General features: G+C 35.8%; 1 protein-coding gene across 10 annotated transcripts in view; it reads right to left on the bottom strand.

The window, feature by feature from the left end:
* Window positions 1-104: 104 nt before the first annotated feature.
* Window positions 105-21790, bottom strand: part of cno (adherens junction formation factor afadin) — a 43014-nt gene continuing 21328 nt past the window's right edge. For 4 of the 10 annotated variants that reach the window (XM_089084062.1, XM_089084061.1, XM_089084068.1 and 1 more), the window contains 21 exons: window positions 18781-18877; window positions 18332-18626; window positions 17991-18109; window positions 17144-17407; window positions 16328-16607; window positions 15406-16062; window positions 15048-15296; window positions 14710-14850; window positions 14555-14620; window positions 14367-14440; window positions 14169-14287; window positions 10663-13722; window positions 9235-9333; window positions 8929-9067; window positions 8419-8646; window positions 7286-8212; window positions 7072-7201; window positions 6152-6935; window positions 5603-5862; window positions 4490-4599; window positions 105-4380 (listed from right to left, as the gene is read on the bottom strand). In XM_089084062.1, coding sequence (XP_088940188.1) covers window positions 4113-4380; window positions 4490-4599; window positions 5603-5862; window positions 6152-6935; window positions 7072-7201; window positions 7286-8212; window positions 8419-8646; window positions 8929-9067; window positions 9235-9333; window positions 10663-13722; window positions 14169-14287; window positions 14367-14440; window positions 14555-14620; window positions 14710-14850; window positions 15048-15296; window positions 15406-16062; window positions 16328-16607; window positions 17144-17407; window positions 17991-18109; window positions 18332-18626; window positions 18781-18877 — 8366 coding nt within the window. In that variant the 3' untranslated portion in view covers window positions 105-4112. Of the gene's footprint in view, window positions 4381-4489; window positions 5243-5602; window positions 5863-6151; window positions 6936-7071; window positions 7202-7285; window positions 8213-8418; window positions 8647-8928; window positions 9068-9234; window positions 9334-10662; window positions 13723-14168; window positions 14288-14366; window positions 14441-14554; window positions 14621-14709; window positions 14851-15047; window positions 15297-15405; window positions 16063-16327; window positions 16608-17143; window positions 17408-17990; window positions 18110-18331; window positions 18627-18780; window positions 18878-20393; window positions 21568-21790 lie in introns of those variants that run through there. The other 6 variants (XM_089084065.1, XM_089084066.1, XM_089084064.1 and 3 more) reach the window with 6 other exon arrangements.

Here is a 21790-nt window from a genome sequence, read left to right as displayed (position 1 = left end):
AGAGACGTTTTAGTAATATTTCAGCATATTTTTTTCTATCGATAAATATAAATCAATAAAAGACATAAAATACGCTAAATACAAGAGAGGAAGGAGACATCAAATGTTGAATACAGTTGACATATATTTTCCGTCACATACCGTATTTCGCTAATAACATTACATGATACAATAATTAAAAAATATACTGTGTACTTTGCGAAATTACAATCGGGGGTACTATAAGTAAAATATAGTAATATTAAAAAAAATAACATCCCCGTGACGCGCGGTGTCACTATTTCGGCGATTAATCAACCGGCCGATATCGTTTCTTTCTCTTTCTCTCTCTCTCTCTCTCTCTCTCTCTCTCTCTCGTCGCTTTTCTCTTTTTTTTTCTCTACGAGATTATGAAAACAGTTTTACAAAATATAGTGCAAATATATATACGCTCGCTATACACAACAATAAGGGAATCCTCGATTATCGTTTATCTCTTTCTTACTCTTTTCTCTCGTTTTCTCTTCTTCTCTCGTCTATTAATATATGTATATTTGAGTAGCATCGAGTTTAGGCTTCACCTCGACGCAGATACGTTTCAATGATCCTCTCTGCAGAATTAATCGCTATTAATAAGGCCGATTCGATCTCGACCGGTTCGATATGGCTGATTAAAACTAAAAATGTTACAACTACAGACGATGGAACCTCGCTCGCGCGACAATTGTACAATCAGCATACGGCTTGAAAGCGGAAATTCGTTGTGACCCACGAGCAAAATTCGTCGTGTGACAGCATGTGATAAGCTGCTCAGTATTATCACTATCGTTCCCAAATGAAGGAAATGGTAAAGGCCCGAATATTCGGATTTTGATAGAGGCACATGAACGAAGATATTTAGAAAAAAAAAAGGACAATAAAAAACAAGAAAGAATATTTCTGAAGACTAAAATTTCCTGGAGATTAAACGCAAATTTTTTTTTAAAACTATAGCTAAATGTTTTATTTACACGAAAAGTTTAATGTTAAAACACTGGTTCTTGAAGAAAAAAAAATTATTAATCGTTCATGTAGATATTCCGTATCGCAATGTGACTTCATTTCTCGAGTACAGTTGAACAGACAAATTTAAACATGAGAATTTATACATATGAGAAAAACGTGAATGATTTCCCTTGGAAGCGAAGATATTAGTATTGATCTGTATTAATATTGCATTGTTAGTTACGAAATGTTAGTATTCTGTGCATACTGTACATTCTCATTCTCTCATTTCTCATTCTCTCTCTCTCTCTCTCTCTCTCTCTCTCTCTCTCTCTCTCGCTCGCTTTCTTTGCCGGAAGATAAGCTTTATAATACTTATGAGTTTCAAAAAGAAAATAGTCGATATATAATTATTTTCACAAATAATACTCAAAATATACTCAAATTTTCCAAAAATACTGTCAAAATGGTATAAAGCAGCCGATAATTTTACTTTGTCGTAACACAGAACGCAGAATGGACGGTGAGGAATGTTGTATAATTTAAAAGCAAATACACCGAAGCACTGATTGGAACGTGAATACTTTTCCAGCATCGATCGAACCGACTCGCGTAGAAATATCTATTACGCAAGACGGTTAACGAACATGATTTGTACAGTTGTTACATAAGTTGTTCCTTACATCCTAATATTGCTACACTTTGTTCTTCACGTTAGATCACTAAGCTCTTTTTTTTTTTTGGAATACTGCTTCACCATATGCTCGAGGTGTGAAAGAGAGTCTAATAAAATTAAACTTAAAAGTCTTAGAATTACGCGAAGAAACATTTCGAGCAAATTTCGCATCTAACGATAACAATTTGATTATCACTTAACAAAGTTGAAAAAATTAACAGAAAAGAAGTAGAGTGAGGCACTTAAGACGTCAATTCTCAATTAATCATACGCATTACAGTGTAATTCTTTTGTTTTTAAAAAATTGGTATTTTTTTAATTTTATAAAACAATCCTAGAAACTAATAATGCATATTATGTGATAAATAAAAATTTTATCTGTACGTGTTGCCCTTTTATCATAAATTTCAAAAATTGCTCAATAATAAAAATGTATTGAAATGTTTTAATAATATAAAGTTCGTCAATATTTTGGGATTCTTTAAATTTAATATAAGACAAATATTGAACTTTGCGGCAATTTACATTAAGATTTATGTTATGATACTTCCGATATATATGCAAATATATACTAATTATCATCACATAAATTCTATAAACTATCCGTAACTTTATATTTGTTTTATATTTATTCATGGATATATCTCAAATATAAATGAGCAATTAATCAAACAAATCAATCAAATAAAAAACAACACTAATAAATATAGCTCTATAAATCTATATAAAAACATATAACATATCTAAGAAATAAATATAAAAAAATTGCGATGAATGCACATCTTAAGTAATTCACTCCGTACATTAGTGAAAAATGATTTTTATGCGAATAAGCTTAAGAGACAAAAATAATTCTTTCTGAGTTCAACTAATAGGAAAGAAAAATTCTTACGTTTAATTATATTTCATTAGCAAGAATTAAATTTGGTTTCTCGCTATCTAAATTCATTATTACTAATGCGTCGCGCAAAATTTCAATTTCCTCGAAAACTGCCAATGAGACAAGTGGAGATATACTAAAATAGGAATCTCTCGTCATAGCTGCATTTTCCATATCACGTGACGCGTTTATTCTACGCTCTGCAAAAGTAGAGCCTTTGTCTGTATTCTAAGAATCTTTGTCAGAGTTCTACAGAACGCTGCACGGCTGCCATCCGAGTTCCATAAATAATAGAACTCTTGTTTAAATTCTACGAAAAATAGAGCCTTAATATAAGAGCTAAACTAGTGCCGTCTATACTTTTGGAACGCATTATATATAAATATAAATTTTTTTCGTTATATTCATACTCTTTCTCTTCTTTTTCTCAGTTATGCGCACATGTACGCCCGCATGCACGAATGCACGCGTGCACTCATATACATATACATGCTCACGTTTATGCCAATACTTGTTCTCCATTTCTCTTTTTCTATTTTCCATTCTATTTCTATCTACCTTTACTACTTTGTCGTATTTTGTTAAGTGCATAATGGCATAAGTGTGTAAATCATTATATAGTGGTATAATTTAAATATATATCAGAACCTTCCGCTGCCGAGAGATAAATATAAAATTAACGATCATGCCCGGCCTTACTGTCTCTTTTTTATATACACTCGCGAGCTACTCTCGCAAAACAATTCGTGTCTCTCGGTTAGCTTATTTAGTATTCGCGAGCTTTATTCTATGCCATACTATTCACGACAAATTATATCAGTTATTTTATAAGATTATGTTGGTCCGGAAGTATTCAGGAATATCGGACGCATCACATACGAGAATGGCTAGATGTAGCTTTTTTTCTCGTCGTGATTAACAATACGTCTACAATGTTACGTTATTAATGGTCCTTTCCTTCGCAGAACACACAACATTTTTGGTCAAAGAGCTATACAAAATACAAATTCCGTTTGTACTTCAACGCTGTGTGGAGAATCGCCGCCGGCTAATCGGATTCATTTTGAATGCAAAGTAGCCTTCGTATAGTACCATTAGTAATAAAATTAATTAATATACCACTTGTATGGAACTACAACTATGCGCAGTATACATATCTGTACGTTGTTTCTCTCTTCGTCCGACAGAAAACGCACAACAAAGCTCAGGATATTTGAAGAAAAATAAGGGAGAAACTCGGTAATCTCAATTATTAAATATAATTTAACATCTCGGTAGAGATAAACAAGTATGAGATATAAATAAATAAAAAAAAAACATGAATTCTATATGTGAATTAAAATAACATTTTTATTTTTTGCTAATCATAAACTTTTTTAATTAAGCTACTATTATAAATTTCTTATAAAAATTTCAGCATCACAATGTGTTGTCTTTTAATCAAATTATATAAATTCTAAAAAGATTACCTTTTCATATATATCATGCTCCTTTACACGATTCATAATCGTAACTTTTCTTCAAGCATCCTAAATACCTCAAAAAATATCTGATCTACCTTAATTGCTAAAGAGCCTGAAAAGAATGCAACGGTTAGGTCCTATTGTTATTGGTGTTATTGCCGCTGGTGGTGTTGTTATTATTATTGTTGTTGCTGTTGGAATTAAGCGGGCTGCTAATGTTGTCAATTTCACGCTGGGCACGCGAAATTTTGACTTTATCCCGTGGCGTACCATCCTCGCCAGTCTCCATTGCAAACATTTTCATTTTCTCTTTGAAGCTAAGCTTCTCAGGCACCGCACCAATCTGCGAGTTTTGCTGCTGTTTCTGCTTCTCCGCCAGCCGCTTCTGTCTCGGATCCCTAAAAAACAAATTGTTCAGTATACATGCGTCAAAAAATTAGCTTATTCATTACTTTATTAAATCTTAATATATATATATGTGTATGTGTGTGTGTGTAAAAAACTTACTTATATACTTCTTGAGCCCCAATCACACCAGGAGTGGCACTAAAGGAAGGCCCGGATCCTTCTGGTGTTTTGGGAGAAGCTAGTAGATTTTCCGCGTCGTTGATAAAATTCTGAAAGTGCAATTAAATAATGAAGTATATGTAACATATTAATATATAACAAAGAATCAAAGAAAGTTATAGATAAATATATACAATAGCAGCACACATTATGTCGCGTAATTTGCAGATACAAGGACGTTGATAGGAATGTAATCTAAGATTGTCAAGATAGATAAATAATCTAGCACAAAAATTTCAAGAATGCTAAAGTCAATTAATTATACTTAAAAATATAAGTGTGTTATTATTGTCATTATAAAATTAAATTTTTAAAGCGTATTGAATTAATTTATCTTATAAATAAAACTTATTTAATAAATAAATTTGATGATAGATTTGACAAGTCTCAGATCAAACTCTTATCAAAAAAGACAGAATTTAAATTTCAATGTATATTGTTTTGTAATAGATATACAATTTTTATAATCAGTATGATATAAAACGCGCGTTAAAGCGGCAATCATAGAAACTAGCATCGATTATATACAACATAAATATGAATAAAACATCTAGTATTAAATATAGTACAAACAATGTTTGAATGATATACAATCACAAGATAATAATTACTATAATTGATGGTCCATGCATCGTTAAATGCAAACATCGTAATATAACGATCTGTTTTAATATTTATACCTTACTTGTTTATCTGCCATCGTAAGCATTTTGACAATAGATATATTCAGATTTATAATAAATTTGTATTGGCGATATGAGTTAATCCCTTAAAGGGATATTAATTTTGAATTATTTAAACTAAACACAGATCGTACATCGAAGAGTAGAAAAATAAATGACCTACATGATCTCGATATTATTTCTTTTGAAAGAAATAACAAAGAGAATAACTCACGTAATATCATAGATATTACAAGATTGTAAAAAAAGGCGAAACATTAATTTGCAAGATTTTTTATCAAGATCAATTATGTCCAAATAAAGCATAAAATAAAACAGAAATAAAAGCAAGTAAATTATAGATTTAAATAAATATAACAAAATTACTCACATTAGGATCTTCTCTAATCGTATCTATTGATATCGACGGCGGATTTGATGTTCCAGATGATACATTGCGCAGCACAGATTCGCTATTTGCATTCGAATCATGAAAAGAGACCCTTTTCATAGATGCTGGCTGTTGAGAAATGGGAGGTAGATTAGATGTAGTCGAGCCATTTGATCTGAGAGCACTTTGCTGAGACATAACGGCATAACTGGAGCCTCGTTCTGGTGGCGGAGGTGCATCGTTTACATTGTTTTGCGAGGCTAAAAAAAATATTCTCCGTAAAATTATAAAAATATTACAAAAATCAAATATCTAATATGTCTAATAAGTGCGATAAAATATATTTATAAACTTGTTGTTAATGCCATATAATCTAAGAGAGTGGGTATTAAAGATATCTTTCTATCCGAAGAGAAAATTAAAAAAAATTTGTTAATAGAAAGAAAACGTTTTAAAATAATTTTCCTCCATAAAAAATTATGGAGAAATTATGAAAAACTCTTTAATCTATGAAAGTTTTAGAAGTAACTTCATGTTTAATCTACTAACGCATAGATACGTTGGGTCCATTGATAATCAAGTTGTCCAAGCGCAACATGCTAGGATGCAGCTGGCTTCTCGGATGTTGGCTTTGTTGATATGTTTGTTGTTGTGACTGCAGCTGCTGTTCCTCCTGCTTCTTCTGATTCTCTTCATATTCAGCCTGTTTCCTCTTAACTTCATCCATTCTCCGTTGCAGCTCTCTATCTTCTACGGAATGAGACATGCCCATAGAATAAGATTTTTGACCGGAACCGAAATGACTAAGAGGTGTGCCATAATTGGACGCCAACCCATGTTCTTCGTTCTGACTCGCTGTCGTTTGTTGTTGTTGCTGCTGATTTTGTTGCACATGTAAGCCACTATTCTCTTGACCAGGACTGCTCATCCCGACATTTTGAGACGTCGTTTGATTGGATAAAACATGAGCATGGCTGCTAGTGACAGGTTGGTTGCTAAGAGACTGAAGAGGCAAGCCACCTCTCATGGACTGATTGCCAGCAGTCGTCCTCGATAAAACCGGTGGTTGCAGAGTTCCTTGGAGATTTCTATCTTGACTGGCTGCCATTCTTAACAAACCCTGAACACGCTGTACACTCTCGTTGTCCAAATCGTTGCTTTCCTCGTCATCATCCTGATTAGCGATCTCTTCTGCTCGCTTTTGAAAGTCTCTCTCCAATTGGAGAGCACGCAGCTGCTCTTCCTGCTGCTGCGTTCGATGCGTCAGTGCGCTTAGCTCGGCGATCTGTTGATCTCGCCATTGTCGTGCGGCTTCTCTCCTACGGGCTTGTTCCTAAAAATGTATATATGTTGAATTAATCATCCATATAAGCTCTTAAAAAAAAATTAAAACATTATTACAACACAATTTTATTGCATTTGTTAATGCTAACCATTTTATCTAATATTTTGTTATTAAATTTTATTACCTTTTCTCTTTCTTCTCGTTGCCAAGGATTCGTCGCGCTGTATTGATACTGACGCGGTTGCTGCATAGTGCTGATTCCTCCCGCAGGGTAATAACTACCTCGTGGTGGATCTTGCATGCTTGCGGTATATCTGTAAAATTTTCTCCCGTTATTTAAGATCCAAAATTAATTGTATAACCAAGAAGCGATTTCCAAGATGTATCAAAATATATACCTCGTGTCGGCTTGCTTGTACAGAGGATGCGTCGAAGTGCTAGGCGGCGGCGGCGGTGGACTTTCGTTAAACGTATCTTCAGACGGCAAAGCCGGTCTCGTTGGTGGCGCTTCCGACGTCGTCATGGAGTGGCCCTCTCCATTTTGCGTACGGTTGACAACGTTATCATTTCCGTACTGATCGACGCGCTGCTCCAGATTGCCGTTCGGATAATGCGGGCTACTCTGCGGGCCGGCGAAATGTCGATTCTGCTCGGCGTACGACTTCGTTTCCTGATTATTCGTGTCTCGTGTGCTGAGTAGATTCTCACTAGACATTGGCTGATGGCCGCGCGCTACCGCTTCGTTTTTCGGTTTGGGCATCATTGAGCCGTATTGACCTCCGATTACTGGATATCGGTTGGGATACTGATTGTACTGACCGTACTGACCGTACTGCGTGCTATTATATTGAGCATGCTGGGCATCCGGATAATTGTAGCCGGGTGCATTTTGTCTTGCGGCATAACTGGAAGTCGTCGATGTGGAACCGAGCGGTCTTGGTGAGCGTACATTCAAGGTGTTTGGCACTTGCTGAGTCGGAGGAGGAGCCGCCATTCGAGCACCGACATTATACATCGCTGGCGGCCTATGCTGATTGAGCAGCGGCGCACCGCCGCGCAGCTCTCGTCGGCGAACCTCCTCCTGCATCTCCTGCATTTTCGCCTCCTGGCGGATAATGTCACGCGAGGATTGGGAACGCGGTGGTGGTCCTCCGCTGTGCTGCTGCATCTGATTGCTGACCGCCGGATAGCTCTGTTGCTGGCCTTGGGTAATGTATGCGGACGTCGGACGGTCTCGGATGTGACCGCTGACCTCCATAGTAGACGGACGGTTCAATGAATTTTGCGAACCTCTCAGGGAATTCTTCTGAATGTGCTGAGGATTTCTGTAAAATGCAGCATATATATAATAAATATAAAAAATACACATGCAGATAATTTAAAACAAAATTATTATAAATTGATGCGTGTACATAACAATTTCCATTTTATTCGCGCATAGTCAAAATTAAATGTAGTATTGGAGAAAGAATCTTTAAAAAAGTAAAATACAAAATTAAGAATATATAAAAGTGTTATTGCACATCTATACCTATCGTCTGATTGTTGTGGACTAATTTGTTGCTTCACCGTCGAATCTTGATTTCGATAAATACTCAAGTTCTGATAAAATCTCTCTGCTTCTGTGCCTTGCGCATTTGATAATGCATTCATATGCATCGTATTTGGATTTAGATTGGGCGACGACTGCTGCCTACTGACTAAACCAGTGGGTGGTAAAGTTCCAACTCTCATGGGATCGTGCAAATTATGACTTGATCTATACACACAAGAATATATTATTTTTATAAAATCATCCTTCATTATTATATTTCACAGATATCAAATATCTATATATTTTGTAAAAAAAAATATCTTACAGTAGATTTTACAGCATTAGATGACATTAAGTACATTAACACCAAAAAAAACTTAATTGAAATTTTGATTTCAAGTCCTATAAACCGATTATACTCTATGATTGTTAAGAATTATTTTACAATTTCTTTGGAATCGATTGTATATAATTTAAATCAAATTGAGTTAAATATATAATATTCACCTGGAACGCAAGGAAGTTGCACTGTTGATGGTTGCCATAGGAGGTGGTTGAACAGGCGGTGTAACGCTGTTGCTGGAAGAGGCTCTGCTATATCCTGGATTGAATACTTCATGTTGTTGCTTGGCCTCAGTACCTACATCTATGTAAATTCAATTTTTAATCTATCTTTTTGATTTTATTATTATTCTATTTAAGAATCATAAGAAACATAGGTCTTTTTAATAATGTTTAATCTATTCAGTAAAACTTCAGTAAAGCTGTATGATTCGGGTATGATATGCACACACAAAGCTCGCTCTTACTTACTATGCAATGCTGGCACAGACTTGCTGCTGTGGATTTGTTGAGGAGTGGCGTCGTGTCCAAGCCGCGACGGCAAATCCCGCTCGCTCATGCGACGAGGACCTGCGGTAGCCCAAGCGGGTACACAAAGAGACAGCTTTGAGTTAATGCATCGGTGAACACGAAGGTGCCGAGGCGCGATATTAAAATGATCACTCATGCACATACGCAAAGCATTTATTGAGAACAAAAATGGTCACTTCTGGGTCGCCGAAGTCTAACTTTGACACATTGAAAGTGATGGGAAAAGAAAATGTCACACGGCCAACTGTACATTTATGGCAATGACGTGCTAGATTACACTGACTAGTTTGCATATATATCACACTATCGTTTTAACAAGATTTTAAAATAATCCTGTGTAAGTTACCAGATATTAAAGCATTGATGTAATTATTCAAATTCTAAGAGGTAGCTCATGATTAATAAAATAATATTGGATTTTGTAGGAAAGACTTCATTACATAAAATATTAATAATATTTAAATAAATACGCTCTCTCTCTCTCTCTTTCTCTTTCTCTTTCTCCCTCCCTCCCTCCCTCCCTCCCTCTCTGCGTGCATATTGCATTGTGTGATCAATTTGATTGATCATGATCAAGTTAATTAAACATAAAAAAAAAAAACATATAGTTATACGAGGTACTTGCTTTGTCACAATTACTATGTAGTTCATGATTAAATAATCGCAATAAAATATAAAGTATTTTTTTTTTTACGCACGTAACTACGATTATGCGTACGCAATTCCACGAACATTTTGCTAAATATATTACTGCTTTAAGTACAGCAATGTGAACAAAAGAAAGTACCTGAGAATTCTGTTAAGAAATCATGCTTGCGTATTAGCAGAATTGTTATGAAACAAAAATACATGTAGATATCTCATAACTTGCAGAATGATACTTGCAAGTCCGTTCTTAGATAGGGCGAAGCAAAATAATAACATTAATTTAACTAAATTATATATGTTAGTTTGTGATCGGAAATTGACCAAATTAGTTTTTTAATTCAAATTTTCAACATCCCAATTTTATTTAAAAAGACAAAAATATTCAGTATTTCCCTTTATAAGGATAAAAAGTTAACAGACAAAAGACAGAACAACTAATTTGGTCAATCTTGAATTTAATTTTTCATCAATCAAAGTAAGCCCTAAAGTAACACATCGCAAAACAATGCGAGAATGATTTATACTGAAAATTATTCGGGCACATTATAAGTAAATAGAAATAAACGTATTGCGTGCGTGGGAGGATAAATAAATCGTGCGACTGATCCGTCTGCGAACGTTGTTTTTCTTTTGTTTCATTCACGACGAAATGAAGGTGCTCGAAGAAAGAAAAATTCAACTAAATGCACATTCAACGTATAACACGTGTTGGTAGCTTACGCAAAGCGAAGCGGTCGTCATCTTTCAGCGAGCTGATCTTGCGGAAACTCCAACCATCTCTCTCTGAATCAGACTTTTGTCTTGAAACGTTGAAATCACTTTGCGATTTTCGTCCCATGTCTTTTGCCTCATTCCCACGTGACAATTTAAATGAGTTATCTTTCAGCCGATCGTAGCTCACGCGCCTTGTGCGCAATCTTTTTTTCACCACCCAATCAGATTTCTTTACCTCAGCAATTTGATCAGAATTCATTCGTCTGTTTTCCTCACGAGATTCTTTTTTTGATGTCAATTCTTCGAGCGAACGATGACGATTCCACGACACGTTTTTTCCGTCTTCGGAAACTAATTTATCATCAAAGAATTTGTCAAATTTCACATCGGCTTTAGCAGTTCGAAGTACAGTAGAATTCATCGAATTATCCCGCTTCCTCAACCCTTTTCTCAATTTCAATTCTTCAAGGGAACGATGACGGTGCCATCGTGTATTTCCCCTGGGACTGGAAATCAATCTGTTGTAACATTTGTTAGACGAATCAACGTCTTCGCAAAGATCCTCGGAGGATCGTGTTCGATTATCAAATTCAAATAGAGGCTTGTTGTCTTGAATACTTTCACAACTTCGCGTCAACTTAGCGGACTTGTCGCAAAGATCAGCTTTTTTAGTCTCTTCTTTTCCATAAATTGTAGCGCCGATCAAACTGTTCTCGCTATTACAGAGAGGTCTAGCAATTCGCATTCGCAAAACGTTCATTGCCTGTTTATCGCCTGTTCTTAAATGAGTATTTACATATGGCGGAAGCATCGATGGGCTTTCCGAGAAGCTGTTGGAGCAATTCTTAGTAGTAGCGGGATGAGAAATATCTATGAATAGGCAAGATTTGGGATGTTTCCCACAATACTGATGAATCTGTGATCTTATATCCTCTAAAGACAAAGAATTTTTCGCAACTTTCGTCAGCGATAGCATGATGGAAGAATGAGAGAGTGGAGGAGAACAAACGGAAGGCATGGAGGAAGAAGTTCTCATCATTTTTTCAGAGTTATCGTCTGCATCGATCAACGATGATTTATCTCGAGATGCTGCATCTAATTGATTTATCAAATTCGATTGGATTGAATCATTAGAGACAGACGTTTCTTGAGTCTCATTTTTGGAAACGGCAGAAGCTTGCACGACATCTTGCTCTGGTATAAACAAAGGCGCGTCGGCGTTATCCAGATTTGAAAATTGCTCGAGTTGTTTCGCGATTAATTGTTGTTGTTCTAGAGAGAGTTTGGAATGATTATCTTTGTTAAATTTTCCAAATGGCACGATTTGATCTCTATTTTTGATATCTACATTCTGATTTTCAATATCTACATTCTGATTTTTCTTTACTTCTTGGATTGAACTTTCCTTATTATCAGTCATAATTTGCTCGTTCATTGGAATTTTGGTAATTGTGACTCGTTTAGCGCCGCAATGATGAAACCTACATTCCTCGATCGAGAAATCGCCGCCCGCTTCAACATCAACTAGAATAACATTATTGTGTTTCCCAGTTGAGAAGATTCGAGAATTTTCGTCCACTTCTTTTGTTAAATCCGAATCTGATTTGTATTCCTTCTGTGTGTGACAAGGTCGATGCAGATGTTCGTCGTTCTCCTCTGGTGTCAGGATATTTGGTTCCGATACGAATTGACGAGAACCATTCAACTTGGTGGACTTAAACTTGATCAGACCGGCGTCACCAAGTTTCGAGAAATGTTTTGCTAGCGCTGCAACTCTGCCGCATCCTAAACGCACTTCTTCCGGCGACTTCCAGCACTTCTCCGTTTTGGACTCGTCACTGGACACGTCGCTGTTCAATCCGCTCAGATCGAGATGCAATTCTGGCATTATGGTGTACATCTTAGGAGTAGAGATACCTCCCTCGGCATCTTTGTCGGTTCTATTCGATGTGCAATCGTCGTTAATCGTGGAACTAGACTCATCCGCGCAATCTTCGGAATTGGAAATATCGTCCAAGTTATCTGTACATTGATCTTTAATATTTATACGTTTTATGCCGTTATCTACGCTTTCAAGGCGCGAGAAATCATTTGGCTTGGATTCTGTCACGGAGTCTGGGTTGACTGTAGTATCCTTGACGAATAATACAGCTTTATTCGCAGATGAATCAACGATTGATGAAAAATTCAGATTATTTAATTCAAAATTAGATTCTGGAATATTTAGAGTCTGTTGACTATATCGATCTACTTCTATGCGCTCTTGAGAATCTCTAAGATTAAGATTGCCGTTATAACCGGCTTTAATACAGCGCTCGCACTTGTTACTCGGCTCTATCTGAACACATTCAGAAGATTCGGCGGGATTGATATCATCAGCTTGATCAATATAAGGTATAGTATCGAAAAGATTTCTATCGAGAATCAATGGCTGCGTCAGCAACGAGTGTTCATGGTCCTTTGTAACTTCCGCATATTCCTGTGGCGGAGTAGTGATCCTTTCAAACGGATTTAAAGTTTCCGTTGAATAATTCGCACTTCTAGTTGCGATTCCACCTTGTTCCATATTATTTTCTTCTTCCTCTATGATCTTATCGTCACTCTCATCACTCTCATCCTGATATATGATGGATGATATCTCGTTGTCGCTCGTGATTGAGATCAAAGGACAGGGCATTCGAGGTTTCAGAAGACGCACGGGAGACACGGTAGGGGTAGAAGGACGATAGATGTGTTCTCTCTCATCGACGGCACCGCGAAACGCGTCGACGGAATAGACACTAGGATACGCGCCTCTTGAATGAAGAACCGAGAACGGATCTTGCCGCATGGAACGATATTCATCGATGTCGATTCGTGGAAAACCTCGGTCAATTTGATTATGGCAAAAAGATCTCTCAACAAGACATTGAGATGGGATCGCACCTGGTTGAGCTAAATCCTGGTACGGCGCCTGCTTCGGGAAGTGGGACAATAAATCGCCCATCGAGTGTGACGTGGCTGGCTGATTACCGGTTGCCCCTATTGCTGGTTCTAAGAGTTCGGATCTCATCCGAGTCTTATGTTCTGCACGAAACAAGTGGTTAGTCAAGCGTTAATAAAGCCGGCTCTTTCTGAGCGAAGCGAAGCGGAAGATGTTATTCAAACGGAGCGGTTATTTGGATTAGAAAATGTCCGCTGGTGATAAATTTGGTCAGTAGTTAGAAAATAGGATCTTGCTGACACGTGCGTTTGAAGCAAGAAAGTAATAAATTTGATCGTTTCAATACAAAATTATATTATATATTCTTAAATTTGTTCAATATGATACAGTTTATTTAAATCACATCACGAAAGTATAATTTATTTATATTTGTAAAAGTTATATTTGTATTATATTTATAAAAGTTATCGCAAAGAATGTCTATTTCAAAAAACATTGATTGAAAAGAAACCAAGATCTTAGTTATCTTTTTCTTGCTCCAAAATTGGCTCTGGGAATTACGGTATTATTTATTAATCTTCGAACTTACCTCTTGTCATTACGGGAGAAGGTTGCGATAATAACGTTGCGAGGCCATGATATATAGCTCCCTGTTTCGCGACTTCCAATGTCACAATCGGACCGGTACGCACGAGATATTCGGCAGCCCTGCAATATTTTAATAATATATGTAATAACAAATATCAAACAAATTATTAAATTAAAATTGTATTAAAGATTGCTGTACTTTTCCTGCGTGATTCCAACTAGACTTTGTCCATCTACTTTGAGTAACTGATCACCTGCCGTCAATCTACCATCCTGAAAGTAGAGACAAAAAATACATTAATAATTACTTAATAATACGAAAACTTGTCAAATGTAGCTAAAAATTTAATTCCAGAACTTCGAATAAAACAAATTGTGATTACTTACAGCATCAGCAGCACCACCAGCAACGACGCTTTTGATATAAATACCTAATCGATCCTGCCCCGCACCCTACGTATACCACAAAAAATTAAAGTAACAAATTTAATATATCCACACTGTAATAAATAAATATGCATAGTGTGTTAAAAAACACGTACTTTTGCTGCAACAATGCTCAATCCCATGCCATTGGTACTTTTGTGCAATTTGATGATATGTATCTCAGGTTGAGCTTGATTTTGATTGACATGACTAATATAGCCACCCGATCTATTACTCATTGCGCTGGGACTACGTAACTGTCAAAAATTAAGAAAAAAAAAATCATTATAAAAATGTTTCTATAATTATTATTTAAATTAGAAAAGTTTTGATATAAAAACTATATTTAGCAGATTATATTAAATATTAGTTTTCGTATTGAAAGCCACATAAAGATTATTATAAAATGTAATATATTATAAAATTATAAAAATTATAAAAATGTATAACTTACATTGTTGTGATGATCTATCATGTAAATGGTCCAATAACCACTACTTGTGGGTTGGGCCGCCATTCGACATAAACCATCTCGTTGCAAAGGTGCCAAAAATTCTGCTAGTCCTGGTGGGACGCCTCTTATTACTTCACAGCTATAACCATCCTCAGGAAGCAGTAATGCTAACCCTAGAACAGGTTCTTCTTCCAGTCTTATTTCTCGGCCATCTGCACGCGCGAGTGTATCGGCGACACTCTCTGCTACCTATAATACATAAGATCGATTACAAAGAACAGCGATATATGTTACGTAAAATGTTGTTTCAATGAGACATAGATCGAGACGAGATTATAGTATTTTCATATATACTCACTCTCACCACATTTTCGATCAATTCGGCAGGTAGTCTGGGTTCATCCGCAGCTGGTTGATATTTCTGTAGTAACGCCCTCACTTGTAGAGAATTCAATTTAAAGCAGGTTGAGCTTAGCGTAGCGAGTTCATCGGCATTGTACTTGGGAGCCTGTAGTAGATGAGTAGCCTGCATTATTGTCGCCAAATGACATTGACTGGCAAGTTCCAAGCCCTGTCTCTCGGCCCATGTCTCCAGTGCGTTCAGTCTTGTTTTTAATTTGCGTCCGAACCATCTGACGCATAGATTTCCGTTCGAGACGAGTGTATTAAAGGCTGTGGCATTGATCGCATGAAACAGATGACTAAACAACTGTATCGTCAACGCGGCATTCACCCGACATCGTCGCAATAAGGCCATCGTATTCGAGAAGATTTGCAGCACTCCAGCTTCCTTCGCTGGGTCATCTGCGTCCGCCATAAACTGCGTCATCGCTGGAGTGAGCTCTAACGTGACACAGCGCACCAGCGAACCAAAGGCCGTGTGTACCGCGTCCGCTAAGATGTCTTGAGCCCGCGTGGAAAATGCACCCACATGTCGGTCGCTTTTTAACATGTGTAGTAATTCCGAGCCATTTGCCAACCAAAAGGCCAATGATGAAGCATCCATATAACGTTCCTGGAAACGGAATTTTTCTTAGAGATCTTTTCATTTATCAAACATTGTATTATATACAGATATTAAATTAGGATACAAAATTAACAAGATACTATAATATAATCCTTTTTTAAAATATATTTACTAAATTAATTTAGAAATATTCATGAATTTTACATCGGATCATTTTTCAAACAAACTCAATAGTCTCAATAGTTGAAGTAGAAAAACAATAGTTGAAGTAGAAAAACAATAGTTGAAGTAGAAAAACAAGACCATAAAATACCTGGATAACACGTTGGATCATGGAAGCGACATTTGCCAGCATGACGGTGAGTCGATGTGCTCTTTCTGTAGGTTGCAATTCTGGTCTGTAATGAGTGCTGGCACGATATCGTGCACTGAGATAGAGAGTATAGGTCGGTGCCAATTTAAATTGTGGCGCCGAAGGTTCGACATCGGTGATAACAGCGTGGAGAAACGTTTCCTCTGTCTCCTCAAGGAATTCCAAAACAGCTGGCAAAATTGGATCCGTGCCTCGCGGTTGCCGATCGTACTGTGAGAGTCTGTCAATAATCAATAGATTCAATTCCTTTCTTCGATTCGATTATTAAAATTTAATCTTTTTTCTTTAAAAAAAAAAATAGTTTCACAGTATAAATTTATACAGTATATTTTAAATTTATAATGCATTGCTATTCTAAAAAAAACTTCGACATAATAATTGTTATTATTAATTATTTGACAAATTGGGAAAACTGATGGCTTAGCAGATTGTAAATAAAAATTTTAAAAATTTCGAAGAAACAAGTTTCGTGAAAATCATGAAAATAATGAAATTATATCAAGCATATTTCTTCATATTTCTTCATTATATTTCATTATTAAAAATTAACAAAATTTTTTTAAAAGCATTTTTCCATACATATTATACTTACTTATACTCTTTGGATAAACATTTTTATATTACCGGTTATACATATTTATATATTATGATTCTTGCAACTTTATTATAACTTTATTATATATTAATAATCTAATTTTTTTTGTAACTAAGTCAAGCATCGTAGCCTGTTATGGATTTATCAATGCATGTTGCTACCTGTTGCCGTCCCTGCTGCTGCTCAGGCTAGCAGTTTCCACGTTCCCATCCAGATCAAATGTGGTTTCATAATTGTGCGTGGGCTCTGGCGGGTGCGTGGGACTACGAGGACTACGAACTGCAGTGGCGGTGGACTTTGAAGGGCTTGATGGGGTCGTTTGTTCTTGAGTCTGACCCGGGATCTGACCACCATCGTTCGGTGTTCCAGACCCCGGATGAAACTTTTCCGAGCTAACGTCCTGACTGGTTGTGTCCGGTGAGCGTCTGTCATTACGCGCGTGCAAAGCAAACGTCACAATGGAAAAAGCAAACATAAAGCGTATCGAGCAAAATAAACGTAAGTAGAGCGGAAAAATGGAAGACAATGTAATAAGAACCTATAGGAAAATGCATTCTGCATTCCCTAATAAAAGAAAAATACAACTTTCGTCGAAAATATGGAAGATTTTTACTTTTAAAGCACGATATTAACTAGATTAATTAATTTTAACAATTTTTTAAATCTTCTTTATTCAGTACAAAAATTCCGTGGTAATTTACAAACGCTAGCATTTACTAAAAGTGCTCTATACTATCAAGGCATTAAAAACTTTAATATTTAAAAACTAATACAAACTGTTTAATCTATGTAAACAAAGTATTTCATACAATATTAATAGATAATAGCATCTAATAATTATAATAAATTAAACATATGAATTCTATATTGTTGTAAGTACATTGCATTGAAATATAAAAAAGAAAAATAAAATTGACTAAATTGCAACGAACGAGCAACATTCGTGCGCCACATTTATTCTGCTCTAATTGCAACGACAAGAGACAGAAATACGAGTTTTGAACTTACCGATCGTAAGCGTAGTCGATCTGTTTGTTAGAATCGTGTCTCTGCCTAATGCGCTCTTCCGGCGCAGGGTCAATGAATCGAAAGGTGTGCATTCTGCCGAATTTAATGATAGCTCCATTCTGTAAGTATACAACATTGTTGAAACCTGTTGTTATCACATTTAGCTCTTAAATTGATACGCTGACGATTCAATACATTAATTTCTAGTCTTTTGCAATTATTAAAAAAAAAAAAAAAAAGTTAAAAATAAACTAAAATAGAAGAAAGTTATATAAATATAGATGTGTAAAATAACAAAATGCAAATACAAGTCTTGATTGCAAAACACATGAGAAACGCACCTGCAGAATGGTCGTCTGGTGTATCCTTTGATTGTTGACGTATGTATGCGCGTCTCTGGAACATGGCGTGAGGGTGACAATGTTCTCGGTGAAAGCTATAACGCAGTGCCTGGGCATCACCGTTGGTCCTGGCAACGTAAGTGTCTGCGCTTGAACCGCTTGCGGTCCTATCGGTCTCTCTGATCCGACTTCCGTGACATTCGGCTGTAACCGGTGTCGTACTCCGGCGCCGTTCGGGATATCGCTGCCGTCAGGATTAAGCTCCAGTAGGAATGGTAGCCTCTCATCCTCATACCTATAAAACGTAAACACACAACTTATGTTAAGACATGGAAGATTAAAAATCCGTTATGGATAAATCGTCAATTAATGGATCAAATATCAAATAGAATCTCAACGAAGTCAAATAATATCTGATCTCTATATAAAAATTTTTCTGAAATTGTTACCTATGGTCCAACTCATTCCACTTTCCGGATGGTTTCTTTTTACGTTTCCGCGGCATGTAATCTGCGGGCCTCCTCCTCACATGAAACATAATGGAACCTGCAATAAAAATATATGCCATAAGATTTTACTCGAGCATATCAGGGGAGAACAAGCTCTGCTATATATTTTTTTTTCTTTTCTTTTTCTAATACACAAATTATAAACTTATAAAAAAGATAGATATGAGTTATGCAATTTAATATAAAATATCACAGATAGATTTACAATAATTTGAACAACCAGAAATATCTCACATACACAGAATTTATAAAAGTCTCTCTCTCTCTCTCTCTCTCTCTCTCTCTCTCTCTCTCTCTCTCTCTCTCTCTCTCATAAACTGAAGCAAAATAAAGAAATTCATAAATAAATAATTTGTTCGACAATAAAATAAATAGGCGCGATGAAGGGTATCGGCATATTTCATCGGTTCTTTCATACTTCTTGGGAAATCCCGAAGGGTGTGAGAGCGGTGGGAGGAAAGAAGGGAATAAAAGAAGGGCTTCTTCTTTCGTCGTCCGAGCAGATCCGTTCAGATCCGAGCGTTGATTTAAAGATGCGTGGCGTATAATAATCGCGCATGAGAAGCTTCGCGGTAAATCGTCGAATTAGTATGATGGGCTCGATAGCGATCGTGCATTTTTCTCGCGTTACAGCACCACCGCGCGTTTCCTACGCGCGTTTCAACGCACGTGTGCGTGCTCCGAAGCCACACGGTGGCTTCTCACGGAAGAAAACGGAAAGGGAGAATGACTCTCGGCTTCGGGTCAGCGCGCCGCACAGTCATTGCACCCGCCGTCACCGCCGTTTTCATCACGTTTTCCCCACGTCCTTGCCTCTGCAAACGGCGCCGCCTCGCGCTTTCGGCGGCGATCCCTCGAGTATTAAATATTTCGAATAAAAAAAAAAAATGACCCTAAGAAAGGGGAATATTCCCTGTAGTTTTTTTCTTTTATTTCACTTTTATTTCACAAATGCAGTCCGGATCTATGAAGTACGCTGTCTATGACGTCATAATTTTGAAATGAGAAATTTAAATCTAAAAAATTTTAAATAAATTTTTGCTTTTCACTTATATATCTAGTTGTAACGATGTGTGTGTTGCGTTAAAAATATTAATACTATAAAAAAATTAAATGTAATACTAGTAAGGTTAAGTCTTTGAAAAAATTATAAAGATTAATATTACGTGAGAAGATTTGCCTTATAATATCAAATATTGGGTTTACTGCAAAGTAAATAAATTAAACTGTAAAAGCAATTAAACTATGCGCGCAATCTACATAATCCGATTATTATGATTTAATAACTTCTCAAGTTTCTCAAGTTATTCAGAGAATCAAAGCCAAACGCCTGAGATTCGAGAATAGAATTCAGAAAGTTTTATAAATTCCAGGTAATCTATCCAGATGCAAAAGGCTTTAATCGCATAATCGACTTGTAATTAAATCTCGTAAACTTTAATTTGTTAAACTTTGTCCAATCTTAGATTCGCCAATTATTTAAAATTGCCTAAACATTTAAAAACCTCAAAAAGGATTTCCAACTTTCGAATTGAAGGACTGAAAAAACTCACCTAACATCACCTCCGCCTTGCCGCTTCGGCGTGGCTTGAATGGCCAAAGTCCAATCATCTAACACTTATAAATCGACGATTCACGAATAATAACATGGATATATATAATCACAAGAGAGATTTTTAACCAAATCTCGCTATCAATACAGTTTAATGTTAGCGATGTTTTACAGTAAAATACCATTCAGATCAAATTATCACAAAAGTGTTTTTCTATAAAACAACGTTTCCACTTCTTCATTTCAAACACTACTTTTTCAATTTAATTCAACGAGAATTCTAATCGACAGTGGAGTTTCGTATTCTCCGTTATTATCAACTTTATTTCTGCAAATAAAAAAAGTTTTTTATCATTCGGAATCAAAGTCATTATAAACCGATAAACACGAAAAAAAAGGGTTGGCTTATAATAGGTCAATTTTCCAAAGACATTATAAATAAATATGCATTTTATGTGGATTTTCTCAGAACGGAATAAATCGTACTGGAATAAATCGATTAGCGTGTATTCTTATCAAAGCGCTGTAAAATACCTTTGTAAAATATAAAGTAGTGAGGACGATACAAAACCGCCGTTACATGTTATTAAACTGCACCTGTTGCAAATTGTGCATAGCTTTAACCTTCTCCGTTTGCACGACGGTAAATGCCAATGTGACATTGCAACGCATAAGATTTGTGGACATTACAAACATGACTCAGTGCAATTGGCGAAAACCAAATAAATGGAAAACAGCTCCGATATATTCAACTAAAAGTCTTTGATTTGAAGAATAATTGCAAATTTTCGTATCGTACTGATTTAGATTTTTATATTGTACAATTGCAAATAAGAATCTTTAAACACTTTAGCAAGATTCTTCACTGATAAATCAAAATTTGAATCGACTTCTTCACACAAGAGTAATTAATTTAGTTAAAATATTTTTTTAATCAAAACAAAAAAATTTTTTGTTTGAATTTTAAATACATGTGTAATTGATAACGGAACGTTCAATCTTACGCGATATATTTTTCATCGAAACGTTTAACAAATTATTTTGCTAATAACAAAAATGTTGCAACAAAAACTGAAAATGTATGTAAATTCTAATCTTAAAAAAAAAAAAAGTATATCATATGAATAAAAGAGACAGAAAAAGGTAAAATATTAAAGACAAGATCGACAAGATTAAAGATAACGTAGTTAAGTAACGAGTTTCATGTACACGCTACCGCATGAATTAATTAATTATTTAGTAATTTATCTGTATATATATATATATATATATATATATATATATATATATATCTGCGAATTAACATAAGTTTAACGTATTGATTCCATTCAGAATTTTGATTTAAATTAAATTAAATTGTCGCGGTCGTAAACTATCGTCAGGTATACACTCAATAAA

This window comes from Pogonomyrmex barbatus, unplaced genomic scaffold (assembly GCF_055798465.1).
Source record: "Pogonomyrmex barbatus isolate J1 unplaced genomic scaffold, ASM5579846v1 scaffold8, whole genome shotgun sequence".
Classification (NCBI taxonomy): Eukaryota; Metazoa; Arthropoda; class Insecta; order Hymenoptera; family Formicidae; genus Pogonomyrmex; species Pogonomyrmex barbatus.
This window is presented reverse-complemented; position numbering and strand designations above follow the sequence as displayed.